Source organism: Stegastes partitus, unplaced genomic scaffold, assembly GCF_000690725.1.
Source record: "Stegastes partitus isolate 25-593 unplaced genomic scaffold, Stegastes_partitus-1.0.2 Scaffold686, whole genome shotgun sequence".
Taxonomy (NCBI): Eukaryota; Metazoa; Chordata; class Actinopteri; family Pomacentridae; genus Stegastes; species Stegastes partitus.
Genome location: NW_007578417.1, coordinates 321,880 through 347,705, shown reverse-complemented (window position 1 = coordinate 347,705; position 25,826 = coordinate 321,880). Strand labels below are relative to the sequence as shown.

General features: G+C 41.0%; 3 protein-coding genes across 6 annotated transcripts in view; 1 reads left to right on the top strand and 2 right to left on the bottom strand.

Annotated features, from left to right (window-relative positions):
* Window positions 1-349: 349 nt before the first annotated feature.
* Window positions 350-12,540, bottom strand: smc1a (structural maintenance of chromosomes 1A). The gene is made up of 26 exons (XM_008290630.1): window positions 12,153-12,540; window positions 11,363-11,551; window positions 10,794-10,906; window positions 10,220-10,423; window positions 8,575-8,813; window positions 8,238-8,496; window positions 7,805-7,945; window positions 7,635-7,717; window positions 7,428-7,527; window positions 6,954-7,061; window positions 6,626-6,811; window positions 6,098-6,277; window positions 5,834-5,980; window positions 5,473-5,610; window positions 5,271-5,387; window positions 5,078-5,184; window positions 4,852-4,993; window positions 4,610-4,755; window positions 4,348-4,501; window positions 4,147-4,254; window positions 3,418-3,574; window positions 3,146-3,300; window positions 2,821-2,972; window positions 2,635-2,704; window positions 2,380-2,490; window positions 350-1,268 (listed from the first exon to the last, which is right to left on the bottom strand). The coding sequence occupies exons 1-26, from the start codon at window positions 12,259-12,261 to the stop codon at window positions 1,188-1,190; spliced, it is 3,696 nt and encodes a 1,231-aa protein (XP_008288852.1). The 5' UTR covers window positions 12,262-12,540; the 3' UTR covers window positions 350-1,187.
* Window positions 12,541-13,082: 542 nt separating this feature from the next.
* Window positions 13,083-16,503, top strand: ribc1 (RIB43A domain with coiled-coils 1). The gene is made up of 7 exons (XM_008290629.1): window positions 13,083-13,281; window positions 14,037-14,254; window positions 14,380-14,494; window positions 14,799-14,917; window positions 15,507-15,743; window positions 16,122-16,288; window positions 16,422-16,503. Exons 1-7 carry the CDS (start codon window positions 13,083-13,085, stop codon window positions 16,501-16,503), a joined length of 1,137 nt encoding a protein of 378 aa, XP_008288851.1.
* Window positions 16,504-16,657: 154 nt separating this feature from the next.
* Window positions 16,658-25,826, bottom strand: part of l1cama (L1 cell adhesion molecule, paralog a) — a 41,227-nt gene continuing 32,058 nt past the window's right edge. For all 4 annotated transcript variants that reach the window (XM_008290626.1, XM_008290627.1, XM_008290625.1 and 1 more), the window contains 12 exons: window positions 25,093-25,290; window positions 24,936-25,006; window positions 24,618-24,843; window positions 24,399-24,514; window positions 23,795-24,011; window positions 23,332-23,454; window positions 22,391-22,567; window positions 22,156-22,269; window positions 21,871-22,020; window positions 21,325-21,456; window positions 20,363-20,435; window positions 16,658-19,590 (listed from right to left, as the gene is read on the bottom strand). In XM_008290626.1, the coding sequence (XP_008288848.1) occupies window positions 19,329-19,590; window positions 20,363-20,435; window positions 21,325-21,456; window positions 21,871-22,020; window positions 22,156-22,269; window positions 22,391-22,567; window positions 23,332-23,454; window positions 23,795-24,011; window positions 24,399-24,514; window positions 24,618-24,843; window positions 24,936-25,006; window positions 25,093-25,290 (1,859 nt within the window). In that variant the 3' untranslated portion in view covers window positions 16,658-19,328. The remainder of the gene's footprint in view (window positions 19,591-20,362; window positions 20,436-21,324; window positions 21,457-21,870; window positions 22,021-22,155; window positions 22,270-22,390; window positions 22,568-23,331; window positions 23,455-23,794; window positions 24,012-24,398; window positions 24,515-24,617; window positions 24,844-24,935; window positions 25,007-25,092; window positions 25,291-25,826) is intronic.

The following is a 25,826-nucleotide window of genomic DNA, read 5'->3' as shown; positions in this document are numbered from 1 at the left end:
CACCCTTTTGGGTGCTCGGACCCTAACTAATGAAAGAGAGACACCCTGAAATGAGGTAGTTAGTGCAGACGGAGCCTTGATAGAAGATAGGTGCTTGCTTTGGCTGCTGCCCCCCCCAGGAATTGCTGTGAAAACTGAGAGACTCCATAAATAGTCTCACGAAGCAAAGCACATTCTCCCCCTTATGGAATGGAAACTAATGTGGTAAGATGCATGCTGCATAGTGGGTTCAAGTACATTCATATTAAAGCAAGAACATTCTTTAAAGCACACAGTACAGCTCCCAAACGCAGCACCTGAAACTAGAAAACAGTGGGTTGCATTGCAAAGTAAACAAAATAAAAGGAGCTTAAATAATTCAAATTTTATTTCTTGAAGCAAACCAATCAATAAAACCTGACAGGATAGTTGCAGAGTTTAATGTTTACCTAAAGCTGATTCAGAATATCATTCAGGGCATAAAAGAGACAGTTGCTATTCATACAGCTGCTATAACCTCACATTTCCTCTGAAATAATTTGAGCTTTCACATAATGATCTCATTATCGCGCTGCCGGCTGAAGCTAACTATGGGTTTTATCGAGCTATCTCACGTGGGAATGTATCCGCCACACTGTAACAACAGTTTCCTGATCAAACTTTTAAAAAAAGTAGCACATATGAAAATGCAAATACATCTTTTCAGAACACACAACAGAGGAGAGGCAAGGGCTTCAAAGCACACAGTTGAAAAGGAGGGCCATAAACAGTATAAAAGTTCTGAAAACAAAAACCAGCTTCAGGCATATTCATCACATTTGACTACATGATACAAATTCTGCAGTTTGTTAAAAAGGTTTGTTTCATTTTTTTACTTGATTACAGTTATTCTTTTATTAATTACAATAATGCATTATATAATGGCCAAATTGAGAAAGAGCTGGCTTGTATAAGGGTACATACATCCTGTTTGTCAATGTCACAGAACAACACCCCCCCTCCCCCACAACTAAAAAAAAAAAATCTCACTAATTCGCTATTCTAGCATATCCCAAAAATAGATAACAAAACATAAAAAAAAGCAGTAGGAAATAACATGTGAGACCTAATGGGTACAAGATCTGTGACTACAGAATACATGGGCAATCCAGGGAAGTAGCAAATGAAACATCCAGCTTGCCAAAATGCCAGTGTTGGGAGAGCTCATCTTACTCATTTGGATTCGGGTTGGCATCTGGATACTGTGAGAGGTCGAAGGTAAGCACTTTGCTGATGACACAATCTCCTTGCTGTGGATGGAAGAGACAAAAAAATTTAGTTTGCTGTATGTTTCCCAAAAAGAAAAACTGTTGTTATTGGTCGGTTTATGCTGAATTCTACCCTGATTTTTCAATCAAGCTGGAAACTATAGTTGATGTACAGAATATGACTGTAATACAGTTTTTGCAAGTTTTAAAAATTTAATTGATATATATCTTAGGAACATTTTAATAGCATAGCAGTGCTTTTTAACACTTTTCTCCTCAAAGTAGTCAGTCGTGTTTGCTTCAAGTCTGATGGTTCTGACAGAAAAAAGACTGAAGAGCCTCCTGAAACCTAATCTGTCTCACTCGTACTTAGAAATGCTCAGCCTGACCCTGGTCAATTAAATGTAAGATGTCTTTTTTAATCCTTCTAAAACACTTTCCGGAGAAAACTGAATGGGATCCTTAAAGACCTGCAAATACCCTCTAATATACAGCTGTCAAAGTTACATGGCTATATTGTTTATTTTCAATACTGAGAAACAGATCTAAGGAGTGGGTGGCCATTTTACGTAACCTCTCACAGGGGGGGCAATACTATTTAAAAATTGCCAAACTTACATCACCCTAGCTGCTGGAGATGCACAGATGAGGATAAACGAATGCGTGTCATGAAAACGTAACAATTCAGGATTTCTGGGCAATAATACATATTTGTATTCATTTAATCGTCGATTGGGAGGCTCTCTACTGCACATAATTATTCATACAAGGGAATCCTGCAACCCTGCTGGATAAAAGTAATGGCGTATTTCATGAACTGATTCAGACATTCATTATGCTCAGCAGGAGACTGGTGGTGTAACAGTCGTTACATGTGTCACCACTTACAGATCTACAAACCCTGATTCTAAACTGACTGCAGATTAAAAGTAGTTAGATGTCTACAGCTCAACCTCATGTGGCACAAACATTTGAATACAATTTCATTTCTGTTTTTATTTTTCCTCTCATGGTTTTTGTATTGTCGTGTTGTTATGATGTATTTCTTATGATGCTTAACCTACATCTACATTCTTGGAAACTAGTCAATTGTACACATACACGTATTTATGATGATCCAACAATGTTTGAAAGTCAACAAGAAGAGACACACCTCTGGGTAAACACCTATGAGTGAGTCTGCCTTGGTGTAGAATTCCTCCTTCAGAGAAATCACGATGGCCTGGAAGTTCTGCACTGACTGGTCTTTGATGTAGTTGGCCACCTTGAAGGCAAAGAGTCAAATTATGAGTTCATGATGAGCATTGAATAAAAGCTAATGTGCTCTTTTGACAAGCAGCACTGATAAAAAAATCCCAAGTTATTAAATAAGTTTTAAATGATTTACTGATCTATTTTCTGAACAGACCTTGCCAATGTTAGTGTTGTCCAGAGCTGCATCAATCTCATCCAGGACGAAGAAGGGGGCGGGTTTGTAGCTACAGAAAAGCAGCAAAGATGTCAACAATATTCCAATGGTGCAAAAAACCTTCATGAACTTATCAGCAAGTCAAACATATATTAAGAATTCACGTGTACTCCTCCCTTGTTTCACCTGTGAATAGCAAAGAGCAGAGCCAGGGCAGCAACAGTCTTCTCTCCTCCAGACAGGTTGTCCATTGGTCTGAACCTCTTTCCTGGAGCCACACAGTTATAGTTGATACCATCCAGATACGGCTCCTCAGGGTTTTCTGGGCCCAGAAAAGCCTATTAAAAAAAAGATACACACATTGTTAAAGGTTTTGCTCTCAGTACATAACGAGGGAAAATGCACAGAGGGATCATGAAGAGTTACTGTTATGGTAAGTACACAATCTGTTACCCGTCATAAAACACACTGGCCACAAGTTGTGCTGTGGCACTGCATTGCCAAAACAAACCTGAGCACTGCTGTTGCGTGAGAGGGCCTTGTAGATCTCGTCAATGTTGGTGGCCACAGAGTCAAAGCAGGTATTAAAACGATCAAATCTTTCCTTCTTGATCTGCTCAAAGGCTTGCTTGGCTTTCTTGGCTCTCTTACGAGCAGCCTCAAACTCTGAAAACGAAGAAAAGCAAAAACATGGAATCACACATTACTACATTAAGCTATCTAGAAATACAGCGTCGACTTCCTTTCTCCTTCTCAGTTAACCCCACTATCCAGCCTTCGTACCGTCGCTGGTCTCTTGGAACTTGTCCCTGACGCTCTCGAGCTTCTCCATGGCCTTCATGTTGGGCGCGCTGATCCTCTGCAGGATGCTCTGCTGCTCATTCAGACGCTGCTGCAGTGTGTTCGTCTCTGCCTTGATCTCTTCCTCTGACAGAGCATCCTGTAGGAAGAATCACAAGACTTAATCCTCACATACTTAAAACTAAAATAATTGCTTTTTTTTTTTTATCAGTCCAGTGTACAGAGAAATAAGCAGCAATTCTCTCAGTGCATTCTCACAATTTATTAAAAAACTGTGAGTAATATGCAAATATAAAATATTTTAAAATGTAAAAAGTATTATATACACAAGTGTAATCTATGAAAACAGTGTTATTGCCTAATGTTGCAAGGACAAATTATTTGGTGTGTTAAGAAAAGTATGAAAACAGCTGGAACCATATTGCAAAACTACATACAAGGTGCAGTTCCATGTAAGCACTAACAAAATAGAGCACTCTTCAAGAGTGTAGCTTAAAGTTCTGGACACATCTTTGCTGCCAATGACTTGTTTTTCTCTTTTGTATATTAACAAGCACCCTAAAACTGTGCAGAGAAACGTGCTGCCACTCAGAAAGTCAAATAACTCAAATTCAGAGAGCTAATGTTGTATGTTTTTTTTTTTTAAATGAGGTGCTGAGGATGTGCTGGACAGTTTAAATGAAAGGTGAGTGTGTTGTTTGGACAAGCTACCTTAAGGTCTTCAGACAGGTTGCTGTAGTCGATCTCGATGAGAGCCTCTTTAGCCAGAACGGTGCTGGATGTCCTCTGGCTGCTGGACTCGTCTGTCTGTGAGCTCCCCTGAAACAGCAAAAACAAACAAGAAAGTTGTCATTTTCGGTTTCAGTCTCACGTGAATAACAGTTAAGAGTACTTATGGTTGCGTTTATGTACCTCTCCCTGGCTAATATCATCCATTGTTCCGGACCGTAGGGGCAACCTGATATCCTGCATCTTACAGGCTTGCAGCAAGTTGTGACGGTCGCTGCGCTTCTGCTCCAGTTTGGTCTCGATAGCAGTCACCTCCTTCTGCAGCTGGGTCAACTCCCTGGAATAATTTTAAAAAATACATTTGTTAAACAAAATATCTTAAAGGTAGTTTTATGCTAACATAAAAAAAATGTTAAAGGGATCGTGTGTATTTGCAACCACTGACTTGTTGGCGCCGCCCAGTTTTTTGCGGATCTCTTCCATCTCATGGTTTTTATCATTGACTTCGGATTTCTTGGTGAGGTGCTGGTTCTTCAGGTCCTGCAGCTGAGCCATTGTCTCATCGATGATCTTCATGTGTCTGTGCTCCTCCTGCAAAGACACAAATAAGATTTAGCTTGCTTTTAAAATCGAGGACAGATTAAACGCTAACTTAACTTTTCATCCTTCATCTTGTTTTTTTTTTACCTTTTTAAGTCGTTCTATTTCAGCTTCGTCCTTCTTTACAGTCTGCTCCCACATCATGACCTTCTCCTGGTCCTCCTTCAGCTGGTTCTTCTCATAGTCTACCTGGATACCCAGACGGGTCTTCTGGGTCTCAAACTCAAGACTGAAGCAAAATGACATGAGGTTAGACTACACAGAAAACCTGACGCAGATTCAACACACCTACAGGAGAATTCACTAAACTCACCGCTTCTTTGCAATCTCATTCTGCCTCTTCACTTTCTCCTCCTCGAATTCTCTGATGTTCCTCACTCCAATCTCTTTACAGAATTCCACAAACACCTCATCCTCCACCTGGAAAACAAAAACACTGATGTTACTGCAAAGGCACGTCGTCACAAACTGACGTCTAAATTGATTTCACTTGACATCAGCCTCACCAGGTTCATGCGATCACGCAGGTCAGTAATTTCCCGCTCACGGGACTGAATGATCCTCTTGATGTCGTTGATGCGAGGGCCAAAGTTTGCTAGTTCGCTTTCTAGCTTGGACTTTTCCTGCATGGTGCAAATACAACAGGTGTTAATTCAACAGTCATTGACAAATGGCAAGAGGAAACAGTAAGCTGTAAGCAGGCTGTACCTGCATATTGAGGGAAAGGTGGCGGGTTTTCGTCTGTTCCAGATCACTCTGGGAGTACTTGAGTCTCATCTGCAGACCGTGAGCCTGAGACTGAACCTGACGCAGCTCGGCCTCCTTCCTCTTGGCCTTCATTTGCTCCTACAATGAGAAACATCAAGTGGGAAATGTCGTGAGTGCACTTCAAGTGACAATGCATGAAACTGCAGTCAGCAGATATAAACCAATAGCAGTTTATGCTCTGTAAAGCCAGAGGATGTTCAGCACACACTGCTTCGTGCCGAGTTTCTGTAATATCCTGCTAATGTACAAACAGGATCAAATATACAACCTTCTTGAAGCAGATAAGAATAATTAAAGTCACCTTGAGCTCTTCAGTGAGCTTCTCCTTCTTCTCCTTGAGCTTGTCCACTGCCTTCTCATCCCAGCGCCTGGCCTTGGCCTTGAGGTCGCTGGCTCCTCCGGAGATGACTCCAGACTTCTGGAACAGGGTACCGTCCAGGGCTACCGTCTGCACACAGATGAACAAGGAGATATCAAACAGAAGAACAGGCAATCCTCCCATATAACAGATCATCAAGTGGACATGCTACCTTTTACTCATCCGAGCTCATATTACACAAAGTACCTTGTGTCGGTATGGCCCTCCAAAGGCGATCCTTCGTGCATCCTCTACGTTCTCACAGACCAGAGCGTTGCCACAAGCGTACTGGAGGGCTTTCTTGATGTGGGGTGGCTCGTAGCGAATCACATCAATCACCAGCTTGGCTCCTCGCAGTTCTCTCAGTTTCTCATCAGTTGGTTTCACCTTTGAGAAGAAAAAATGTAGTTGAATTAGGATTTTTACCCAATTAAGTAACCTCAAATTCCCACTGATGTGTTGTATTTTGTAAGCAACATTTAATTAGTGACACTAGCCAAGATTTTAATAACCTATGACAGCTGGTTGTTAATATTTTGCATTCAAATGGCATTTTAATCGTAAGCTGGGGGGAAAAAACTGGTTGTAAGAGTCCAAGTGATTTAAGACACTTGAGACTTTTGTTTAAAGTCACTTAATTAAAACATTCACTGGCACTGAACACATTGTTTTGTGCATTCTGTACAATCTAATTAGTCTTTGGTAGAACTATTATCTGTGATGTTTAATATTCACCTCGAGGTAGTCCAGAGGAAGGAAGGTCTCCGGCTCTCCTCTCTGTTCCTTGATGTACTGAATACAGTCTCTGCCTGTTTTCTCTGAGTCAACAATGATGGCATCCATGTTCTTGCCCAACACTTTGGTCACAGCGATCTGATACTTCTTCTGAGTGGGCTGGCACAGGTCGATCAGACGACCATACTGAAAACAGAGCAGAATAGTTTTATTCAACAGATATTAGTCAATGCTTTCACTACATCTAGCCACCAAAAGGGAATACTGTAGATTGGTTTTGCAAGCAAAATAAAATATATTGTTCGAAGTGTCATCACAGTTGCCTTACCACAGAGCCAGGGTAGAGTCTTTTGATACTCTCCATGATCTCTGCCTTGCGCTGCTGGCGACTGTTCTCCTGCCTGTCGATTCTGGCATCTCCCAGCTGCTCCATTACCTACAGCAAAAGCCAATAATCCTGGGATTAGTCATACAGTTCTTCACAACTGACATTTTCACTATGCATTCTAGCAGCTAGCATGGATTCGTGGCCCGCTGAGCAATCATCTATTTCATAGGCCACACTCGTGCTTTTCCCCGATATGTGAAATGTCTGCAGTGCAAAAGGTCAATTGATCAACATGGAAAAATTCTTCTTGCACACTTTGATAAAACAAGTTACAGAAAAAGCCTGAGGTCTTAAGAACAAGGTTAACACATGCAGACATGAACTCCACCAACTACAGCAGTGAAAACACTGATAGTCAGCGAAGATAATCGTTTAATGTCATCTGCTTGTCTTTCTTCGCTGTGGATCGAGTACCTGGTTAAGTTCCATGTTGATCTCATCAATCCTCCTCTTGGCCATCTCAACCTCCTCAGTCAGCTCTTCTTCCATTCGCTTCTGCTCATCTAGTGACTGCCTGAGAGGTAATAGAACAAAAATGTGTAAATGAAGCAGTAGAGGTAAGAAACACATGAAATCAATAATCGGAACATACAAAACAATACAAACATAAGTGCGGCATACCTGCTGGTAGTAATATAATCCTCTAATTTCTCAATACGTTTCTGGTTTTCCTCAATTTCACGGATCTTCTGTTTGATTTTGGCCTAGACAGAAAAAAAAATGCATTCTTGTATCAAACGGGTGCAATTTAACAGGTTCTGGCACAAAGCTGCCTTTATTCTTTTCTTTACCTCTGTCTCCACTTTCTTCCGCTCCTCCAAGTCGAGGCGGTCCTGGTCGGCCTTCTGGTCACGGTTGAACTTCTCCAGCTCCTGTGCCAGGGTGGCAGCACGTTTACTGGCCTCCTCCTTCAGACGATGGTACTGCTTGACCTGGGGGACGAGACAAACGGGTCATTCAACGTCATTTATACAGTAATGTCAATCTGACTTCAGCACATCAAAACAAAAATTTGAGTTAAAAATAACACAACAAACTTTGGGACTTAAATAAACTTGCTGTCAAATTACTACCATCCTCCAAACTATTGCATGAATTTTGAAAAGCCAAATATTACAGACCATCACACGGTCAGTTTGGACAAAAAATTGCCTCAGTGTGTGTTCTTTTTAATGAACTGTGGAAGTCTTAAGTGTGAACAACAGGCTGTGAATCACATCAGACCTGATTCTCTTCGAGCGTTAGGTCCTGGCCCTGGCTCTGCGCCTCCTCCTCCATTCTCTCCTCAAACTCTTGCTTGGCCAGCTCCACAGCCCTCATCTCTTTATCCAGCTCATCCATGTCTGCTTTGCGCTTCTTGTACATCTTCTGGGCATTTTGCAGTGATTTCCGTGCCGCCTCAAGCTTTTTGATTTTGTGTGAGGTGTTCTCTTTGGCCTTGATGTACTGAGGCCTCTTTTGGTTCAACTCAGAGTCCTTCTCTCTGCAGGGAGAATCAAATGATTAACAATGCATTAAGAACTAAATCTATGTATGTACATTAAGAAAGCTGACAGCTTACTTGATTTCTTTCTCGATGGTCTGCTGCTCCCTCATCAGCCTGCCCAGTTCCTTTTTCTTGTCCTTTAGCTCCTCCTCCACATGGTCCATCTTCTTACGGTCCTTGTCAATCTCCTTGTTCCTCTGTCCGAGCTCTTTGTTCAGCTTCTCAATCTCAGTCTCATTGTGGTAGAGCTTGAAGAGCTGCAACTGTACACTGGCCCTGGCTACTTCGTCTTTAAGACGCTGGTAACGCTCAGCCTGGTGGAATGATCATAGGAGAGAAAGAGAGAGAGAGAGAGAGAGAGAGACAGTGTGATTAGAAATTCATGGGTATTAAATCTCAGGGGCCAATAACAATAGATAAAAATAATGAAGCTTTTGTGACAGATACAGATACAAAAATCAATGATAATATTTACGCAAACTAAAAAAGTGAAGATGAAAATAAACATGTTTTTAGATTCAAAAGTTCATGTTTTTCAAATGCAACACTAATGTTTAGAGAGCCTTTAAAATCTCAGTCATAAAAAACACACTGACTAGAAAAATCAGTGTATTTACATTATACATCCTTGTAATAGACATTTATTTCATGTTTGATTATTTAAACTAATTATTACTAGACTTCAATTCTTGATTTCTAATAAATAAAAAGGAATATTATAGGCTACAATAAACATTAGAATAAGTTTACATAAGGCTAGACAGATTAATGGTGACCTAAACCCCTTGAACTTCATTATTCAGAAAAATGAAGGTCTTTTTTTATTAATTATCCAACAGCTCTGTGGCATAATTTATCCTCTCCCTTGTTCGTCTCCCTTTGCTGCTGGTATAAAGAGATGCACTGCTCTGTGGGTACTGCTGGTTGAGAGGAAGAGGAGTGGGCTGGCCTCAATGTCGAAGCCCAGCGGAATTCAGCAAAGTTAAAGATACATAGCTAATTAGGCGCATAGGGTTACTTTGGGGGATCAGCTGAAGACGCTGCATTTCTGCAAGTTCAGAATCTGCTTGTTCAACAGGGCTTTGTTAAATTGCTTGTACGCTGGCGGATTTCGGTGCCCTTACAGGCATAACTAGCATTGTCATCATCAATGGAAGTCAATTAAAAACCTTAGGTCTGTTTCACTCTCTCAGCTCTTTTCCGTTGCTCTGTGTGTTTGTGTGTAGGAAGAGTCAGCCCTCTTGTGAATAATCAGCAGCACACAGAGAACAGCAGAGATGAGAGTGGCAAAAATCACCACTCAACACCAGGGTTTAAGTGGTGTCTCTTGCCTGCAGTATGCTCCACACGACTGGAATCAACTTTCAGTTACCAGCTACTGATATATTATACATCCAGAAGTGTGACAAAGTAATTTTTTGTGCTTTGTATAATTATGGATGGCCTTTAGTTTTAACCAAAACAGATACACTTTGAATAAAAATATCTATGTCACGAATGACCTGGCAAAAAATAGGCAGCAATAATAGTGGGTTACAAACAAATAACATCAGGCAAATAAACCAAAATGTACTTCAAATGTAATCTACAGGAAAATCCACTTTAGATTCAAGGAGCAAAAGTTAGGCAGCTATTTCAGTTTGATCCAGGCAGGACATCGATACATAGAAAAAACTGAATTCCAGTTATGCTGCATTTTGACTCAACTTAAAGGCCATACCTCCTCTTTCTCTTGCTTGGCTTCTTTGCGCTCTGCAGCGATGTTCTTCTTGCGATGATAATTAAACTGTGTGTCCTCCTCTGCCTTCACCATCTCCTTCTTCCTCCGGTCATACTCCTGAGCCAGTTCTCCAGAACGTGAGATCTCCTCAAACAACGCTGTACGCTCTTTGGGGTTCTTCATGGCAATAGACTCCACAGCTCCCTTTAGGGAATATAAGGACAAAACTGTGCTTAGCAATAGAACCTGTTAAGAGCATATTATCAAATGTAGTTTAAAGACACTCTCCAGTAGTTGATTTAATCCCTAAAAACTCATCTCTAAGTATCAATGTAACATGTTTGGAAGGTTTTTCCATGAAAACTATCATGGAAAAATAAAGCGCTGGTCTAACTAAATCAGCCACATTTTGATGTGTTATGATACCCAGTGATGACACACGTGCCACTTCTTAATTATACTTATGACCAAGAAGCACAATAACCTTACAGCAAACTGGGGCCTCTACAGGAGCATAATGAAAAAATGTCGGGAACACATTTCCCCTAGGAAGAGTTAGGAATGTCAGTCTCACCTGAAACACTAGGAAATTCCTAGCTTTGATCAGAATGCCAAGTTTTTCCAGCTCTTCACTGTATTCCGGCAGACCCACCACTTTATTGTTGATGCGGTACTCAGAGGAGGAACCTAAAACATGGAGCAAAAACATCATAAGCATTAGCTCATCGAAAACAAACAGAAGAAAGCTAAAAGGCTGTACAAGGGAAGACAAACTGATAAAACATGTCTTTTCATATAAAAAGGTGCTTTGAAGAAAATAGAGCAAAAAAATACAGCGCAGTGGGGATTTTTCGGGTGTACATTAATTTGACTGAATCATTTGAAAGTGTGCTTCTTTTACATGTACATACTGCCAGCAGGATATTAAGGCAAACAGTTAATGTTTCAAAAATATTTAATACTTGATGTTTGTGAAGCTGTGCATGGACACAAACAATCAATACCATTAATATCTACAACTGAAGAGAACCCATATTTCTGGTACAATGGACTAAACAAAGATTGGTTTAATTAAACACAGAAAAGCATAATACAGGGAAGTGAAGTACATATTCCAACATGACTGTAATTAGAGCTTCATACCAATAATGACTCTGGTGAAGGAGCGTTCCTGTCCGTCATCTTCTTGGTACACCATACTGACAAAGGCCCTGTTGGCTGCTGGCTTCCCCACAGGCGCTCCATGGATTAGATCCTTAAGAGTCTTTACACGCAGGTTACTGGTCTTCTCGGCCAACACAAAGCTGATGGCATCCATAAGGTTGGACTTTCCTACAACAATAGCATGGGAAATATTAGTAACCTATACATAAATCTGATATGGAAATCAACATCTAAACTGAGTTAAGCACATATATATATATACAGTTGCAAGCATTGATAAATTTATCATCACGACTTATACGATGCTTAGTTTACTTCAGACTCTAAGTAAGAAACCACTGCAGTGTGATGTTGCATTGTATTATATGTGTAAAGCTGAATTAAACATCTGTTTGCAAAAATAATAAATCACAACGTTATGCACGAAAACTAAAAACATGACCTAAAAATTATACACAGGCAAAGTTTGATGATTTATTTAACATGTTGACGAACAGAAAGACAAACAGAATTGTACAAATTGACAGTCATAAACCGCGACCGCAATAACACAGTGGAAAAAGTAACTAGAACATAAATAATACGATACATAGTACGAATAGTATTTTACAGTAGAACTGTCCAGCATAATACGGCAGATTTTCTATGCATAACCTGCAAGTTGTGATATGTAGAGGGAGCGGTGCATTGAAGCACCGTGTTTACCGCTAACCAATGCTAGCAAGCAGTTTGCATTAGCCGCAAGTTAACATTGGACATCATAACATACCAGATCCATTAGGTCCGATGATTGCAGTGAACTTATGGAACGGTCCAATGATCTGTCGTCCCTTGTACGACTTGAAGTTTTCGATCTCTATCAATTTTAAATAACCCATGTTTGTTTTGCCGGTGCAAAAATACTGTACAGTGAATATTAGCTTAGTAAAACGTTAGCTAGTTAGCTAATGCTAACAACCACTGTTTAGCGAACAAGGCGAAGACGAAGCGAGCAGGCAAATGAATTAACCTCTCTTTTCAATCTATTGCTGTCCCGTGCACAAGTTACATTATGAAGTGCACGCTTAGTATGGTAATCTAAACCGCGTCATAATCTTCATCAAACAGACTCCGTACGGTAGTGACAACAATGCGCCATTTTACAATCCAACAGGAAGACCCTCGAGCGCGCGAGACATGGAATCTCACAGTTTCTCGCGAGATGAAATGGAGTTTGGTTTTGGCCTGGGGGATTGTGACTTTTACACTAATAAATTATACAACACCACAGAATATATCTTTTCCAGTAAGATTTGAGAACGCTTTTGCATTTTGTACAACTCTGTGTATTTATTTCGGTTTGTTTTTAAACATCGCGAAATATGTACCGATGTTACCATGGTTACAAAGGGCCTCGAAACACAACAGTTCGAGCAGCGAGGCACTTTCATCACTTTTCATTTGACTGAAATAGTAAACACAAGTCTGTAAAGTTACAGGTAAGTGTTGTTTTATATCAGTAACTCTTTTTTTACGACAAACAGAACTGAACTAAAGAACTTGCTTCCAGTTTATACACACGTAATATGATCAGGTCATGACAAGAGCACATTTGTCTGAAGAACTCCATCAAATGTTGAAGCTCAATAATCAAATTAAATTCTTTTCAGTACGGTTAATGCAATGATGTCTCCGTAGAAACTCTTCAGGAACTGCAAGCATGTACAAAGTGGATCTGCCTGTGGACCAGACTGTAGAACAGGCTGTGGAGAGGAGGAGAGCTGCAGAAACAGCACGCAAAAGCCGCGTCTTCAACACCCGGCTCCGTGTGATGGGCCTCGACCTGGATGCTCTGAACCAGCAAGTCCAGGAGAAAAAACATCAGCAAGACATGGAGAAACAACGGGATCAATCTTTCGGTAGGCTAAATAATTAAAAAAATAAATATTGAAAGACAGGAAATAATCTGTATGAAATGAGCTGAATCCCAGCCATTGTTCACCCAGGACTTAAGGAATATTAGGTCTCTCAGTAAAATATTGTATTAGACCCTCTCTTGTTTGAAACAGGATCAGATAAGATAATAAAACCTTTATTAATCCCAAAGGAAATTGTTTGATATTGCGCAGAAAAAACAAAATGACATAACATAAGGAATGCAATGCCCAGCAGAAAAGCAATAACATATAAGTACAATGCATTACTGAAATAAAATAAGTAAGCTAAAATAAGACTAGAGTAAAACAGAAAAAGTAATGCTGGCAATGACACTGAGGTAATAAGTCATGTCACACATGAAAATGAAATAATGCACCAAAAAATGAAATGAAAAATTAAATATTAGATATTACACTGACAATGTTGTGCATGACAAATATCAAAATATTGCCCATGAAAATCAAATATTGCATGAGAAAAATGAAATTAAAAAATGAAATCTTGCCAAAAATGATACTGAAATTGATATTGCGCAAACTATTGACAAAAGTAATGTTGCAAATGGAGATTGATGTTAATGTCCAGATCTAAGCATCCAATTTTTCAGCTGTTATTTGTGTAGAAAGGAGGAATAGCTATAGAGTTTGAAGGCCACTGGTAGAAAAGATCTCCTGTGGCGTTTTACATTTCACTACTAAGGAGCACTGATCACAGGTGTGTTTTTAATACATTGCAGATAAGCTGAGAAAATATCAAGATGAAGCACTGCTGCAGCAAAACATGGATGAAAAAGAGAAACGAGAGGCTTTGCATATTGATCTGACCCAGTATTGGGCCACTCATCAGCGAGTGGAGGACTCTCGTGATGCTGATCTCAAATGTGGCCTGAAGGAGGCGTTCAAGAGCACCATTCCAGAGAGTCAGCTGGGGCCTGCCAGTATGCAAATCTTTCAGGTAGGCTCAGTGTGTAACAGGGAGATGCCTGTTGTGCTTCAAATACCAATGGAACAAAACCCAGTGAATGGTTGAATAAATGATCTAGTAACCCCTAATGCACTGTGTCCTTGTCTCATGCATAGGGAGAGGGTGTCGGAGAGAAGCAAATGAAGAGAGAACAAATGAAAAGGACAGAAAGAGATCTGCAAGTACAGATGGATGACAATGAAAGAAGGCACATGGCAGCCAAGCACAGAGGTGAAAAGAGACAAACGCAAGTGCTCACACACAGGAACACACGCACACTGTGATTACTGATGAGCTTACATGCTGTACTCTACAGCTTCTGTAAATCACATACATGCTTCATGCTTTCCTGCACAAACAATCACACACTCCCACGCACAGCCCTTACTGCCAGGTGACATTGATGGATGCTCATCCCAAAGAGCCGTTATGTGTGTGCGTGAGTGTGTCGTTGAGGAGCTTTGCTCAGTGGGTAATGGGTAATGCAGGTGCGAAAAACACACTTCAGATGATTTCCAACTCATGTGCTTTACAGAGATGCTCCTGAGCAGAGAGCTGGTGCATAAAGACCTAAGGGGTGTTCAACAAGCTGCACTAGAGGAGGAGTGTAAGAAAGCTGCCCGCCTTGCGCTCGACAACTACAATAACGCTCTGGTACAGTACATACATGTGCACACACAGATGGACACACAGATGCTCACACACCACCCACTGATGTGAATGCGCAAAGCAGAATCTCATGGGATTTGGAGCTGTGACATGGTGTTCTCAGGTGGGAATTTGAAATTAAAATTGCTAAAAATGTTAAGTGATGCATGCACACACTTGGTGCAGGAAGACAGCCATCATAATATTTGGTACCAAGCAACATGGATGGTTAAACCGCTTTGTTATATGCGTGGGCCCTGTCTGTTTTTAAAAGCCCCCATTTAGCCCTTCACTCATTTGCCTGAATGCACTCAGCTGAAACCTCCATTGGGAGGCATCATTGCAAATCCTTAAGGTCATGGTATTTTCCATGACAATTATGTGGTGTCTCTAATAACCACTCATATGCATGATGCACAAATAAATACAGCTGACTGAGTGGATGTCTCAGGAGGACACTCACCATATGGCTGATTCTAAGCACATTTTTACAAGATGGGTTTCGTAAAGCTTCTGCTATTTCAGTGATCAAGGGGGTGACCAATCAACTGTCCCTGGATCAGTGGTAAGGCCTGACCGTGTCCTGTTCCCACAGGCTGTAGAGCGAGCAGAGAAATTGAAGGAGCAACACCGGAATGAGGAAAGGGAGAATCTCGCAGAGATGTGGCACACAATGACATCTGACATGATGACAGAGTGTGCAGAGGCAGCAGAGAGACATGTGGGAGGAGGGAAGGCACCACAGGTTCTGCCAGACAGGTGGAAGGGGATGAGTCCTGAGCAGCTGAGAACCATCCACAGGGAGAGGGAAGAGCAGCGCCTTGAGAGACAGGTACTGACACAATGTAGCTTCCATAAATGTATGAGCAATTCATGGTCAGGTCACATCTTTCTCTGCACCAAGCTTGTCTTTAGTTCTGCCTTAATGCAAAAGTCTTTCAGAACAGTGTTTCCCAAGCTTTTTGACATGTCACCACTTAAAAGTAATGATTTTCATGCTCATCAGATCATTTAGTGAACTAGTTTACCATATGTGGGTTTAAATTAATTGTTTTTCCAAGTGTCTCCATCTGTCCATCCATTTTTGATGTACAGCTTTTATCCTGTGCAGGGGGGCTGGAGCCTGTTCCAGAACAGCAATTGTAGGATATTGTTACACTGAGTGTCCCCACTTTTGGCATTTATTTACTTTATTTCTTTCCATCTCCAGAGACAGCGTGATGCTGAGAAGCTTCAGGAGGCAGCGTGGGACCTCCAGCTGCTGAAGCTATCCAGAGAAGCAGAGGAGGAGGAGAGGAGGGCGGCAGACCTGAGGAGAGAGCAGAGGATTCAGATGGACCAGTACAACATGCAGCTGACCAGAGAGCAGCAGGCACAGTGAGCACCGTGCACACACATGCATACACTCACTCATCAGGCTCTCGTCAGCATATATGTTGTGTATGTAGATGATGAAGTGCTTTAATATAGACAGAATATGACACTCTGTTCATTTGTGTTTCTGCCTCAGTCAGGAGTACCTGAATAAGAAGCTATACACCAACAAACCTACCAAGGACTACTTTTATCAATTCAACACCAGCTCCCGATGACCACCGCACCCGCTTCCCCTCCTGGGACAATGTGCTAATAACATTGATTGCTTGTTACATTCATAATCAATGTGAAATGAATAAATGATTGAATAATACTTCATGTTTATTCAGTGACACATACTGCATTGCAAAAAAAAAAAAAAAGGGACTCTTTTTTGGTACAGATTGTTCCACGTACTTTATTTTTCAGTCATATATCCAGTTACAGTGGTAGATTCATAATGCAGTTACAGTTACATTGGCCCCATATGTGGTACAACCCAACTCCTGTCGTTCACCCATGATACATGTAGGCATCATCGTTGTGCTGATGGTGCACCCAACACACCGCCTCACCTCGGCAGTGGCACACACTCCCAACCTTGTCCTTGCCTCCCCTGTTTTCTCTCACTCCCGCTCAGGCATTGTTCTTTAATCTGTCTGCTTTTGAGTTCTGGAGAAGCTTATCTTAAACACACCAATTCATTTTTCATAGATTTTTTATCTTTTAACTATAAAAAAAAAGGAACCAACAAAAAAAAAGAATAACAGCAGAAAAGCAAAGGCCAGTGTCCTCAGGTTTCCCCTCGAAACATGAAAAGCAAAGAGTGAGTAGCAGTCGAGTGAGTATCTGTGTGTGTACACTCATTCCTCATTCAAAGCTAACATTTGCCCCCAACACTGACAAACACAGATGTTTAGCAGCAGATAGTTGAGTTAGAATATTGGCATATTTTGTGTCATTCATTGCTCCTGTAGGAAAATAGATTTTTTTAAAAGCTTTATTTGTCCTGAGTGTGTCTGTTTAACCAACAACAGGGACCTCACATACGCCTCCGTCAGTGCCTCTAGCCTCTTTAGACGTCCCATGCACCGCCTCGGGGACTGTCAGCGGATGTTTGGCCTGTGGCAAGCTTTCGTTTGAGTAGGGAGAGCATTGCATATAGGTACTCCCTGTGGTATGCACTAACTGGCTTACTGCATTCCTGCCCCGCATAACAGCATCAGACAAAAACTCCACAGATATTCACTGCACTGCAACGCATTGCTGGATGAATTATGGGCATGAGCGCAACCGTAGCTTTCACTGAAATGTAACTACTTTCACTAAATGACACTAATGTACAATTTTTTGATTTTCAATTTTTTTTTGATATGTTTGCAAACATCTACAGAACAATGTGGATTTTTTTTTCCTTTTTAATCTTTTTTTTTTTTCGTTCTTCAACTATTAAACTACTTTTGCTACACCCAAGTCTCACTGCAATCATTTGTCAAAAAACGGAAAGTTTGATTTCATAGCAAGAGTACAGAAGAAAAAAAATATTACAACTTGCAACATTTTAAATTAAGTGGTTTTCAACCTGCACATTTTTCACATTTTTATATCAAACATGGTTCTTTAAGGGTTGTATTTACATTCAGTGGGAGGAAAAAAAAGTTGTCCGTCTAACTCTTATCTCTTCATTACCTTGTAGTTCAGATTTTTTTTTTTTTCCATCAGGAGCATACAATGTCTGCCTGGCCCTGAAAAGAATACATTCTCTGCGTTTGATATAAATACCAACTGTTTACCTTTATCATACATCAATTGGCAATCATCACGCATGTCTACAATATCAACTTGCATTGATGGAGGTCTGAAAATAAAACTTGAGAGAGCGTTTGCCCACAAGACTCCACTCTCTAATCTGTAAATATACATAAATACTGCTCCTCAGTCAGTTTGTGTAGTATGAGATGGACAGGTATGAAAAGATTGTTAATTAGAGACAACAATGTTTTAATACAGTGTAGAAAGAGACAAAGACGGATACAGAAAGCTACACATAAGTCTTGACACACACACAGAAAAAAAAAAAATACAATTTCATTTCCAATAATGACATTACACTTCTGGAGGGAAGGCGAGAGAGTAATGACATCAATCTGGTGCTTTATGCAGATCCAGCAGGCACAGGAACTTATAAGGAGCATGTACATATCTATAATACTGTATTATGGCTAAATAGATAGATGTAGATGCAGCTATATACACCAGATGCTACTCAGCATTTTCACAGCAAGTTCCCCTTAATGCATCCAATGTTATTTATAGTAAGAAACTTGGCTTTGCTTAATTTCAGTGATGTATGAAATATGTCAATAAAAAGAAGTCAAATGTTTCATACAAATAGTGTAAAAAAAACAATATGTAAAAATGATAGAAATAACAATGGCAGATAACAAAAATGATGTTTTATATTCAAACACATTTGTTAAAAAAACTAAGAAAAATGTCACTGGCAAGTACAATCTGAGACATCAAATGGCATTAGACGTAGAAAATCATGTGTGAAATAATATCAGACATGATAACTATCTAAGATTCAAGACGTTGTTACAGCAGCATGTGCTGTCTGCTTCCCCTCACTGGGCTCCACTATCATCCTCCCACTTTAATGCACTACTCTGCATCTCTAGACGACCTCCAACCCCTGATATTTCTAAATGTACAACATTCTGTCTATGTAGTTTTGTTTGCTGAGAGAAAGAAAGAGAAAAAAAGGGAGAGAAATGAATGTGTATCCGTTTAGAATCATTGTAAACTACACAGGTGAGGGGGGTCAAAGGGCATTTTCACGTCAGTCAGACTTGTATCATACTTGTCCACTACTTTGGACACTCCTTTGGTCAAAATAGTCCAGTCAATCAGATGACTGCCAAGGGCATCTGAATAGTCAATATATGATTGTGTATTAGTCGGTAAAATACAGATCAGCAAGTCAGCAGGGAACAGGAGTGTATGGGCACGTATGTGTTGACATATTTTGGTGTGATGATCCCCGGTGGATGTGTGGGGGTTAATCGAGGATGGTGACTGAGTTGGGCATGCCATTGGTGGCTGGGGAGATGGAGGTGGGGTTGAGCGGAGAGTTATCCGGCAGGCCATGGAACCCCTCTGGACCCTCGCTGGGACGACTGATCTGGCTGACCAGAGACTCGTCCATGTTGAGCTCCGTGGTTATGGCACTGCTGCCATTGAAGTCCAGGTTGTCCTCGCTGCACAGCTTGCTCTCTTCGCACAGGGATGGCTGGCTGGCTGTCCGCTTCTCCTCAAGATCACTGCAATACGTGAGAACGCAGAAGAGGTCAGAAGCAAGAGACATCATCACAAGGCGTATAAAAATTTCAGGCAATCTAATAATAACTTCATCTGTGTTAAAAAATAAAAATAAAAAACAGCCACCCTATACAAACATATATGCTGAAAATACATAAAACTAGTTTTCTCAAGTCATTTATTACTTGGCTGACTATTTTTGACTAATCTTTTCAGTAACTTTGAAGCAAAAACACCAAAAAATGCATACTTCTATGTTTTAAAATGTGAAAAATTGCTGCTTTAGTCGGTCTTTTATAATGGTAGATTTAATATTCTTGGGTTCTGGACTGTTGATCAGACACAACAAGACAGATGGAGTCACCTCAGGCTCCAAGATGTGTATTTTTTACAGTTTTTATTTTTTTATACACCAAGAGATTAATCAAGAAAATAATCTGCAAATGAATCAGTAATGAAAATTATCATTAGTTGCAGCCCCACATGATATATTACACTTTAATTGCAGTAAATGTTAGAGGGAAGGCAGTAGGTAGGTTAGGCATCGGCAAGGGATCATAAATAAGTGTTTCTGGGATGGTGAATCATATCACAGCATACCTTTCAAGAGATCTGCAAAGCAGGGGCAGGCATTAGGGAGAAGAGGGACAATGAAAGGAACACAAAGGGTTAGGAAAACCAAACAGTGCTGCAGGAATCAGGGATGTGCCAGGAATTCAGACAATCTATAGAAACATAGCATTCAAGGAAACAATGTGCATTCAGAAGACAAACCTGTACTCTCCGAAAGTTTCATCCTTCATTGGCCGAGCTTCTGAGTCCATTGGACCCTCTTCTTTATCTTTCACTGAGAAGGAGACGGATGATTGGATTTCATTATCAGCCGCATCTAAACCGTGTTTTTCTCTGAGCTACTGTCTCAGACGTTGATAATGACATTCTGTCTGACAGCAAGATAACATCAAGTTTGTGTATGTGGAGCAAAAAGCCTTCGACCATCTGTGGACAGTATCTGTTCGTTCATCTGGATTACAGTTTGTATTTGATTTACTTTCTCGTCTGACTTTCAGTATTTAAATAATTTATTGTTCATAAGTATAATGCCAGTGGGTACGGTCACATTTATTATTCAATTAGTTCTTGCTTTTAGCACAGACAGAGCCAGCCACTTGTGTCTCCCTTGTGTGGAAAAGGCTGAAAGGCTGGTGTTTTTCTCTGTCCAGTCAGACAAGGGCCTGCAGGTTGTAGTTACTCTTGTGGTTTGTGATTATTATTTCACGGTTCATTTCAGGGCAGAGCCTCTTTCCTCACTGTCACAGCGAGGAAATGCACGCTTGGAGTTCTATTTCACTGCATGTTCGATGTGAAAGCTGCAAGCGAGAAGGTACGCTGACTGAAACCAGACAGTTATTTTGAGTTGGATCCACTGTAAGGATTATAGAGTTACAGAAAGTGCTTCGGAAGCATTTTAAAAATGGTGCAGCCTTATTTTAGTGCCTTTTTCCTACTCAGAATGATCATATTTTCTGTGGTGCAGTCTTGTAAGTGCTTGGCTGTTTTTTCTACTACAGTATCAGTTTGCTCTATGGCTCCAGACTGACCAGTGGAGGTTTTGAAAGAGAAACAAATACAAATAAATTCACCCAAAAAGTTGCTCTCAATCATTCTGAACATTCTTTAGTTTAACATCTCTACTGGTGGATGCTGAGCGCTCAATGTTGTGGGCTACAGCTTACCTGAGTATTTCCCTCCTTTACTCCTCTTGATGAAGCAGAGAATGAGCAGTATCAACAGCAGGAGCACGAGGGCGCTCACCACACCGATGAACCAGCCCTGTGTGGCAAAGCTGGGCTGCATCTCTGTCACTCCTTCACAGGGAAGTGGGGGGAAAAAAAGAGTGTTAGTTTTTATTTTTCTATAATGGGAAAACAGGATGAAAGTACAACAGTAATGGGAAGTATGAAAAAGGCAGCAGAAACGAGATAAAAGAAGGATCTAGAGCAAAAGAGGCAGAGCATTATGCATCCTGACAGGGTGGCATTTCACGAGGGAACCAAACAATACAGCAAAATGCACCAAACAAACACGAGTAATGGATCATTTCATATGGCTAACCAAGCTCTCTTTTCACAAAAGTCTTTGAAAGCGCTTCATAGGCAGAGAAAGAACTGCAAGACACTCTCTGTAGGATCGAGCTTTATATTTAGATGTGGGAAGCCCAGAGGAGAGTGCAGAGCAGATGAAAGGGACGAGGATGAATGAAGGCAGAGAGCTCATAGTACCTGTTCCGTCTGTGCCGATCTCTGTCTCCCAGAAGGTGCTGTTGTGGTAGATGAAGCGAAGGTGATAACGAGAGCCAGGAGTCAAGCCCTGGAGCTGGTAGAAAGACTGAGAGGAATTCACCTTCTCCGTCTTCTTCCATTTACTGCCATCTGCAGAGGAGCAACATGAACGTCAGCTTCCTTTTACTGTGCTGTTGTTCAGGATTGTGAAACTATTCCCTAAAAAGAAAAAGTTTGAATGCAAAGAGTTTTAACTTTGGCAACACGTCAGCATTAACATCATACCATTCTTTCTGAGGTAGTGGATCTGGAAGCCGACATTTCTGTGTCTCTTCTTGGCGACCCAGCTGAAGTTAAATGAGGTTTCGCCCACAGACAGGCTGATGTTGGCAGGAGGTGCTGCAATCCATTTAGACAATTAAAAAAAAAAAAAAAAAAAAAATCCAATTTATGAGCTAATACAATCTGGTACTAAATGAGTAATACGGGTGACTTTGAAGGACATGAATCAGCTTTATACCTCCGTCCAGCGTGGTGGCTCCCTTCATTATGATGGGCTCTCCGTCCCCAGCGCTGGTGCGCCCCCTCAGGTAGAAGCGGTAGTGGCTGTGACGGTCCAGGCCCTTCAAGGTGAGGTGGGAGACTGTGGGGTCAACTATCGTCTCTACCTGCATGGGGCTGTCATCAGTCTCTTTAACTGACCACAGCAAAGCCAAAGGAAACATTTAATCACAACTCGATCATCAGCACATTGTTATGGGTGATGCATCGTTCTGGGCGACATGTGACTGACCGATGAGCATCATTAGGACGCTACGCTTTCGACATTTTTCTAGTGTTATTGATTTAGCTGGAGATGTCTTGCGTGGTTTCGTTCACACTACTAATGTTATATTTGATGCAACATAGAAGTACAGTCATCCTCAAATGTATTCATCCCCTTCCATTAAAGAAAAGGCAAAACTCATAATATTCACTCAAATAACTAGAAACTGAAAAAAGTAAGAAATAAAAATTTTCTAAATTATAATTTAGTGAAATAAGACATTGCTTTTGCATTGTGGTTGAAATGAATAATTTTAAAAAAACAAAAAAAAACTTGCTGATGAGCAGTAGGCCAAAATCAGAATACCTGTCAACAGATGCAGAAGTGTGACTGAGAGTTACAGAAAACACTTGATTGCAGTGATTGGCTCAACAAAATATTAGTTTACTGGTCCCATCATGCTTGTTTGTTTGTTTTTTGATGTTTTTGTTGAACCACAATTCAAAAGCAATGTCATGATTTTCATTAAATTTATATTTATTATTACTTTTGTCAGTTTCAACTTATTTCAGTGACAGCTATTTTATTTATTTATTTTTTTTACTTCTTTAATAGGAGGGTATGCATACATTTGAGGATGACTGTACTTATTAAACAAAAGATTTTACTGTACAGCAAGGATGGAATATGCTCACTCTGTTGGTACTGCAGTAGATAGCCAATAAGGACTCCGTTGGGCTGGTCGGGAGGCGTCCAGTGGAGCGTCATCTCTGTCTCTGATGGGCTGTCTAGTATCAGGGAAGCGGGAGGACCAGGAACTAGCAGCAACAAAAAATAAGCTTGATTAAAATGCACTCAGCTTAAAAGGGATTATTACACTCTTCTGACCTACTGACATGTTTTCCCCGTCAAAGCTTAGCTGGCTCAATAAAATCTATGCTTCCCCCCAGTTTCATCATCCTTTTCTTCACTACCTCCCACCAGTCATTCTCTGGGTGTCAGTGTCATTTCCCACATGCCTCCTTCCATCCCATGTTGCTCCATCACTGTCTCACCCTGTCTGTAATTAAACCTCCTCACCTGCTTTATCCATCACCTCCCCCATGTCAGCCTTGCCACCCATCACTCTTCCACCACAGAGCTCTTTCTTATTCTCACCTCCCTCGTGAGTCTTGAAGGACAACGCCTCAGAAGGGGGTCCCTCTCCCTTTTTGTTGTACACAGTAATGGCCACGGCGTAATGGGAGTACGGCCTGAGACCACTGATTAACTTCTTCTCCTCGTTAGGCCCGGTCTCCACCACCACCGTGCTCTCTATTTCCCTGGATCTCCGGCCTCTGTGGTGCTCCCTGGGGCCTTTCCTGGTCACGTAGATCTGGAGCCACAGAATAAATTAGAGGAACGACAAAAGAGGAAATCGTGGATGAGTTTCTGAGCTACATCTGGAAAATTTAACACTCATTTATTTCTTACACTTAATTCAGCTCATATCAAGGTTGTATTGAATGGTGTAGTTACACATTTCTCTGACAGTTCGGTTCTCTAAAGGATAAAGGATGGCCAGAGGAAAGATAGGACAAGCAGGGTTTCAAGGCTGTGATACATTTTGAAGGTGAGATCATCTGAAATAGAAAGGGCCTCTATACTTCACAACCTTGAAACTACAGAGAACTCTGAAGCCTCTGCCGAGCTAAGACCCAGCTGCCACTGCTGCAAAACCAAACGAGAGTTGTTCATTATAACAACAGAGGAGATACAGTACCTTATATCCCAGCAGGTGTCCTCTGACCGTCTCTTTTTCTACCGCTGCCCAGGTCACTTTGATCGTTGTGCTGTTCAAGAGTATAATCCCCACATCCATCGGAGCCTCCAGTGGAACTGAGAGATGGAAAAGTGTGAATGCCAAGTGAAAATATTCCTACTTAACAATAAATGTATTACTGAAAACTTGCTTAGAACCATTCTTTAAAAAATGTTTTACCATCTTCTCCTGAGTAGCCAATGACAGGGTCTGGTTCAGGTCCCTCCCCTTTCTCATTGACAGTCTGGACTTTAATCTCAAAGGCAGAGAAGTTGCCAATGTCATTGACGATGAATGGCGGTGTGGTTGTGTAATTCATGTGCCAGTCAGGTCCACTTCCCACCACTCGCCTCCACAGAACTCTGTATTTGAAGTTGGGTCCATTGAAGTTACGTTTGTCCATTTTCTGTAATGATGGAAACAGCAGCCAGTAAGACACAAACTCTATTTCAAAGATCATTTGGAGTTGCTCCGGATAATGGTGCATTCAGGTAATACCTTCCAGGTGATGACCAGAGTGTCTGGGTCTGTGGACTCACTCCTGATATCTGACGGGTTATTGTCTGGAGCTGTGATTGGCAAAAAGGACAGTCTAGAGTTATTTGGTGTTTGGTGTGACAGCAAAACTTTTCTTGACAAAACATTAGCTTTTTACCTTCAGCAGCAGTGTTGTGGATTTCCGATGGCTTGCTGGGGTTGCTCTTGCCCACATCATTGATGGCAACGACCCGGAAACGGTAGGACATGTAGGGCCACAGGGGGAGGGAAGCACGGTCCTTGTTTCCGCTGACTCTCTTCAGCTCTTCCCAATCCCTCTCCTTCGAACTTTGGTCCTCGAACTCCACAACATACTCTGAAGACACAGAGTCAAAGATTTTATGGAGAAAGACGGGAAGGAAACCACAAGGATGCAATAGACTGAAATAAATACTCAGTGGAGACAAAGTCATACTGAGACACCCCCAGCTTTGTGTTTTATTTATGCTGTGGGGACATAAATTTGTTTATACAGTTGCATATGGCTCAGTTTCTAACAGCAAGTCCACACAGAACAATGCTTGACTGAACCCTTTAAATCCCCAAACCCACCAGTCAGCTTAAAGGGCATGCTGTCTTCAAAAAATCTCTGAAATGACACAATTTATCTGAGCCAAAAACCAGAAAATCTGAAAAAAAAAAAGTTCTGTTTTTAACTTTCTTTGGACTAATCATGTGTGACATGTCAGAAACTAAACAACACCTAAGCTTAAAATGGTGATATTTTATCAAAGTCACTCACTATTCTACAAATCTGATTTCAAAATTCACAAGTGACAAAAAATTCAGACAGCTTTAGGTTGTTTGAACAGATAGGAGACAAATATGGACATCCTCTATTCTCAGTATTGT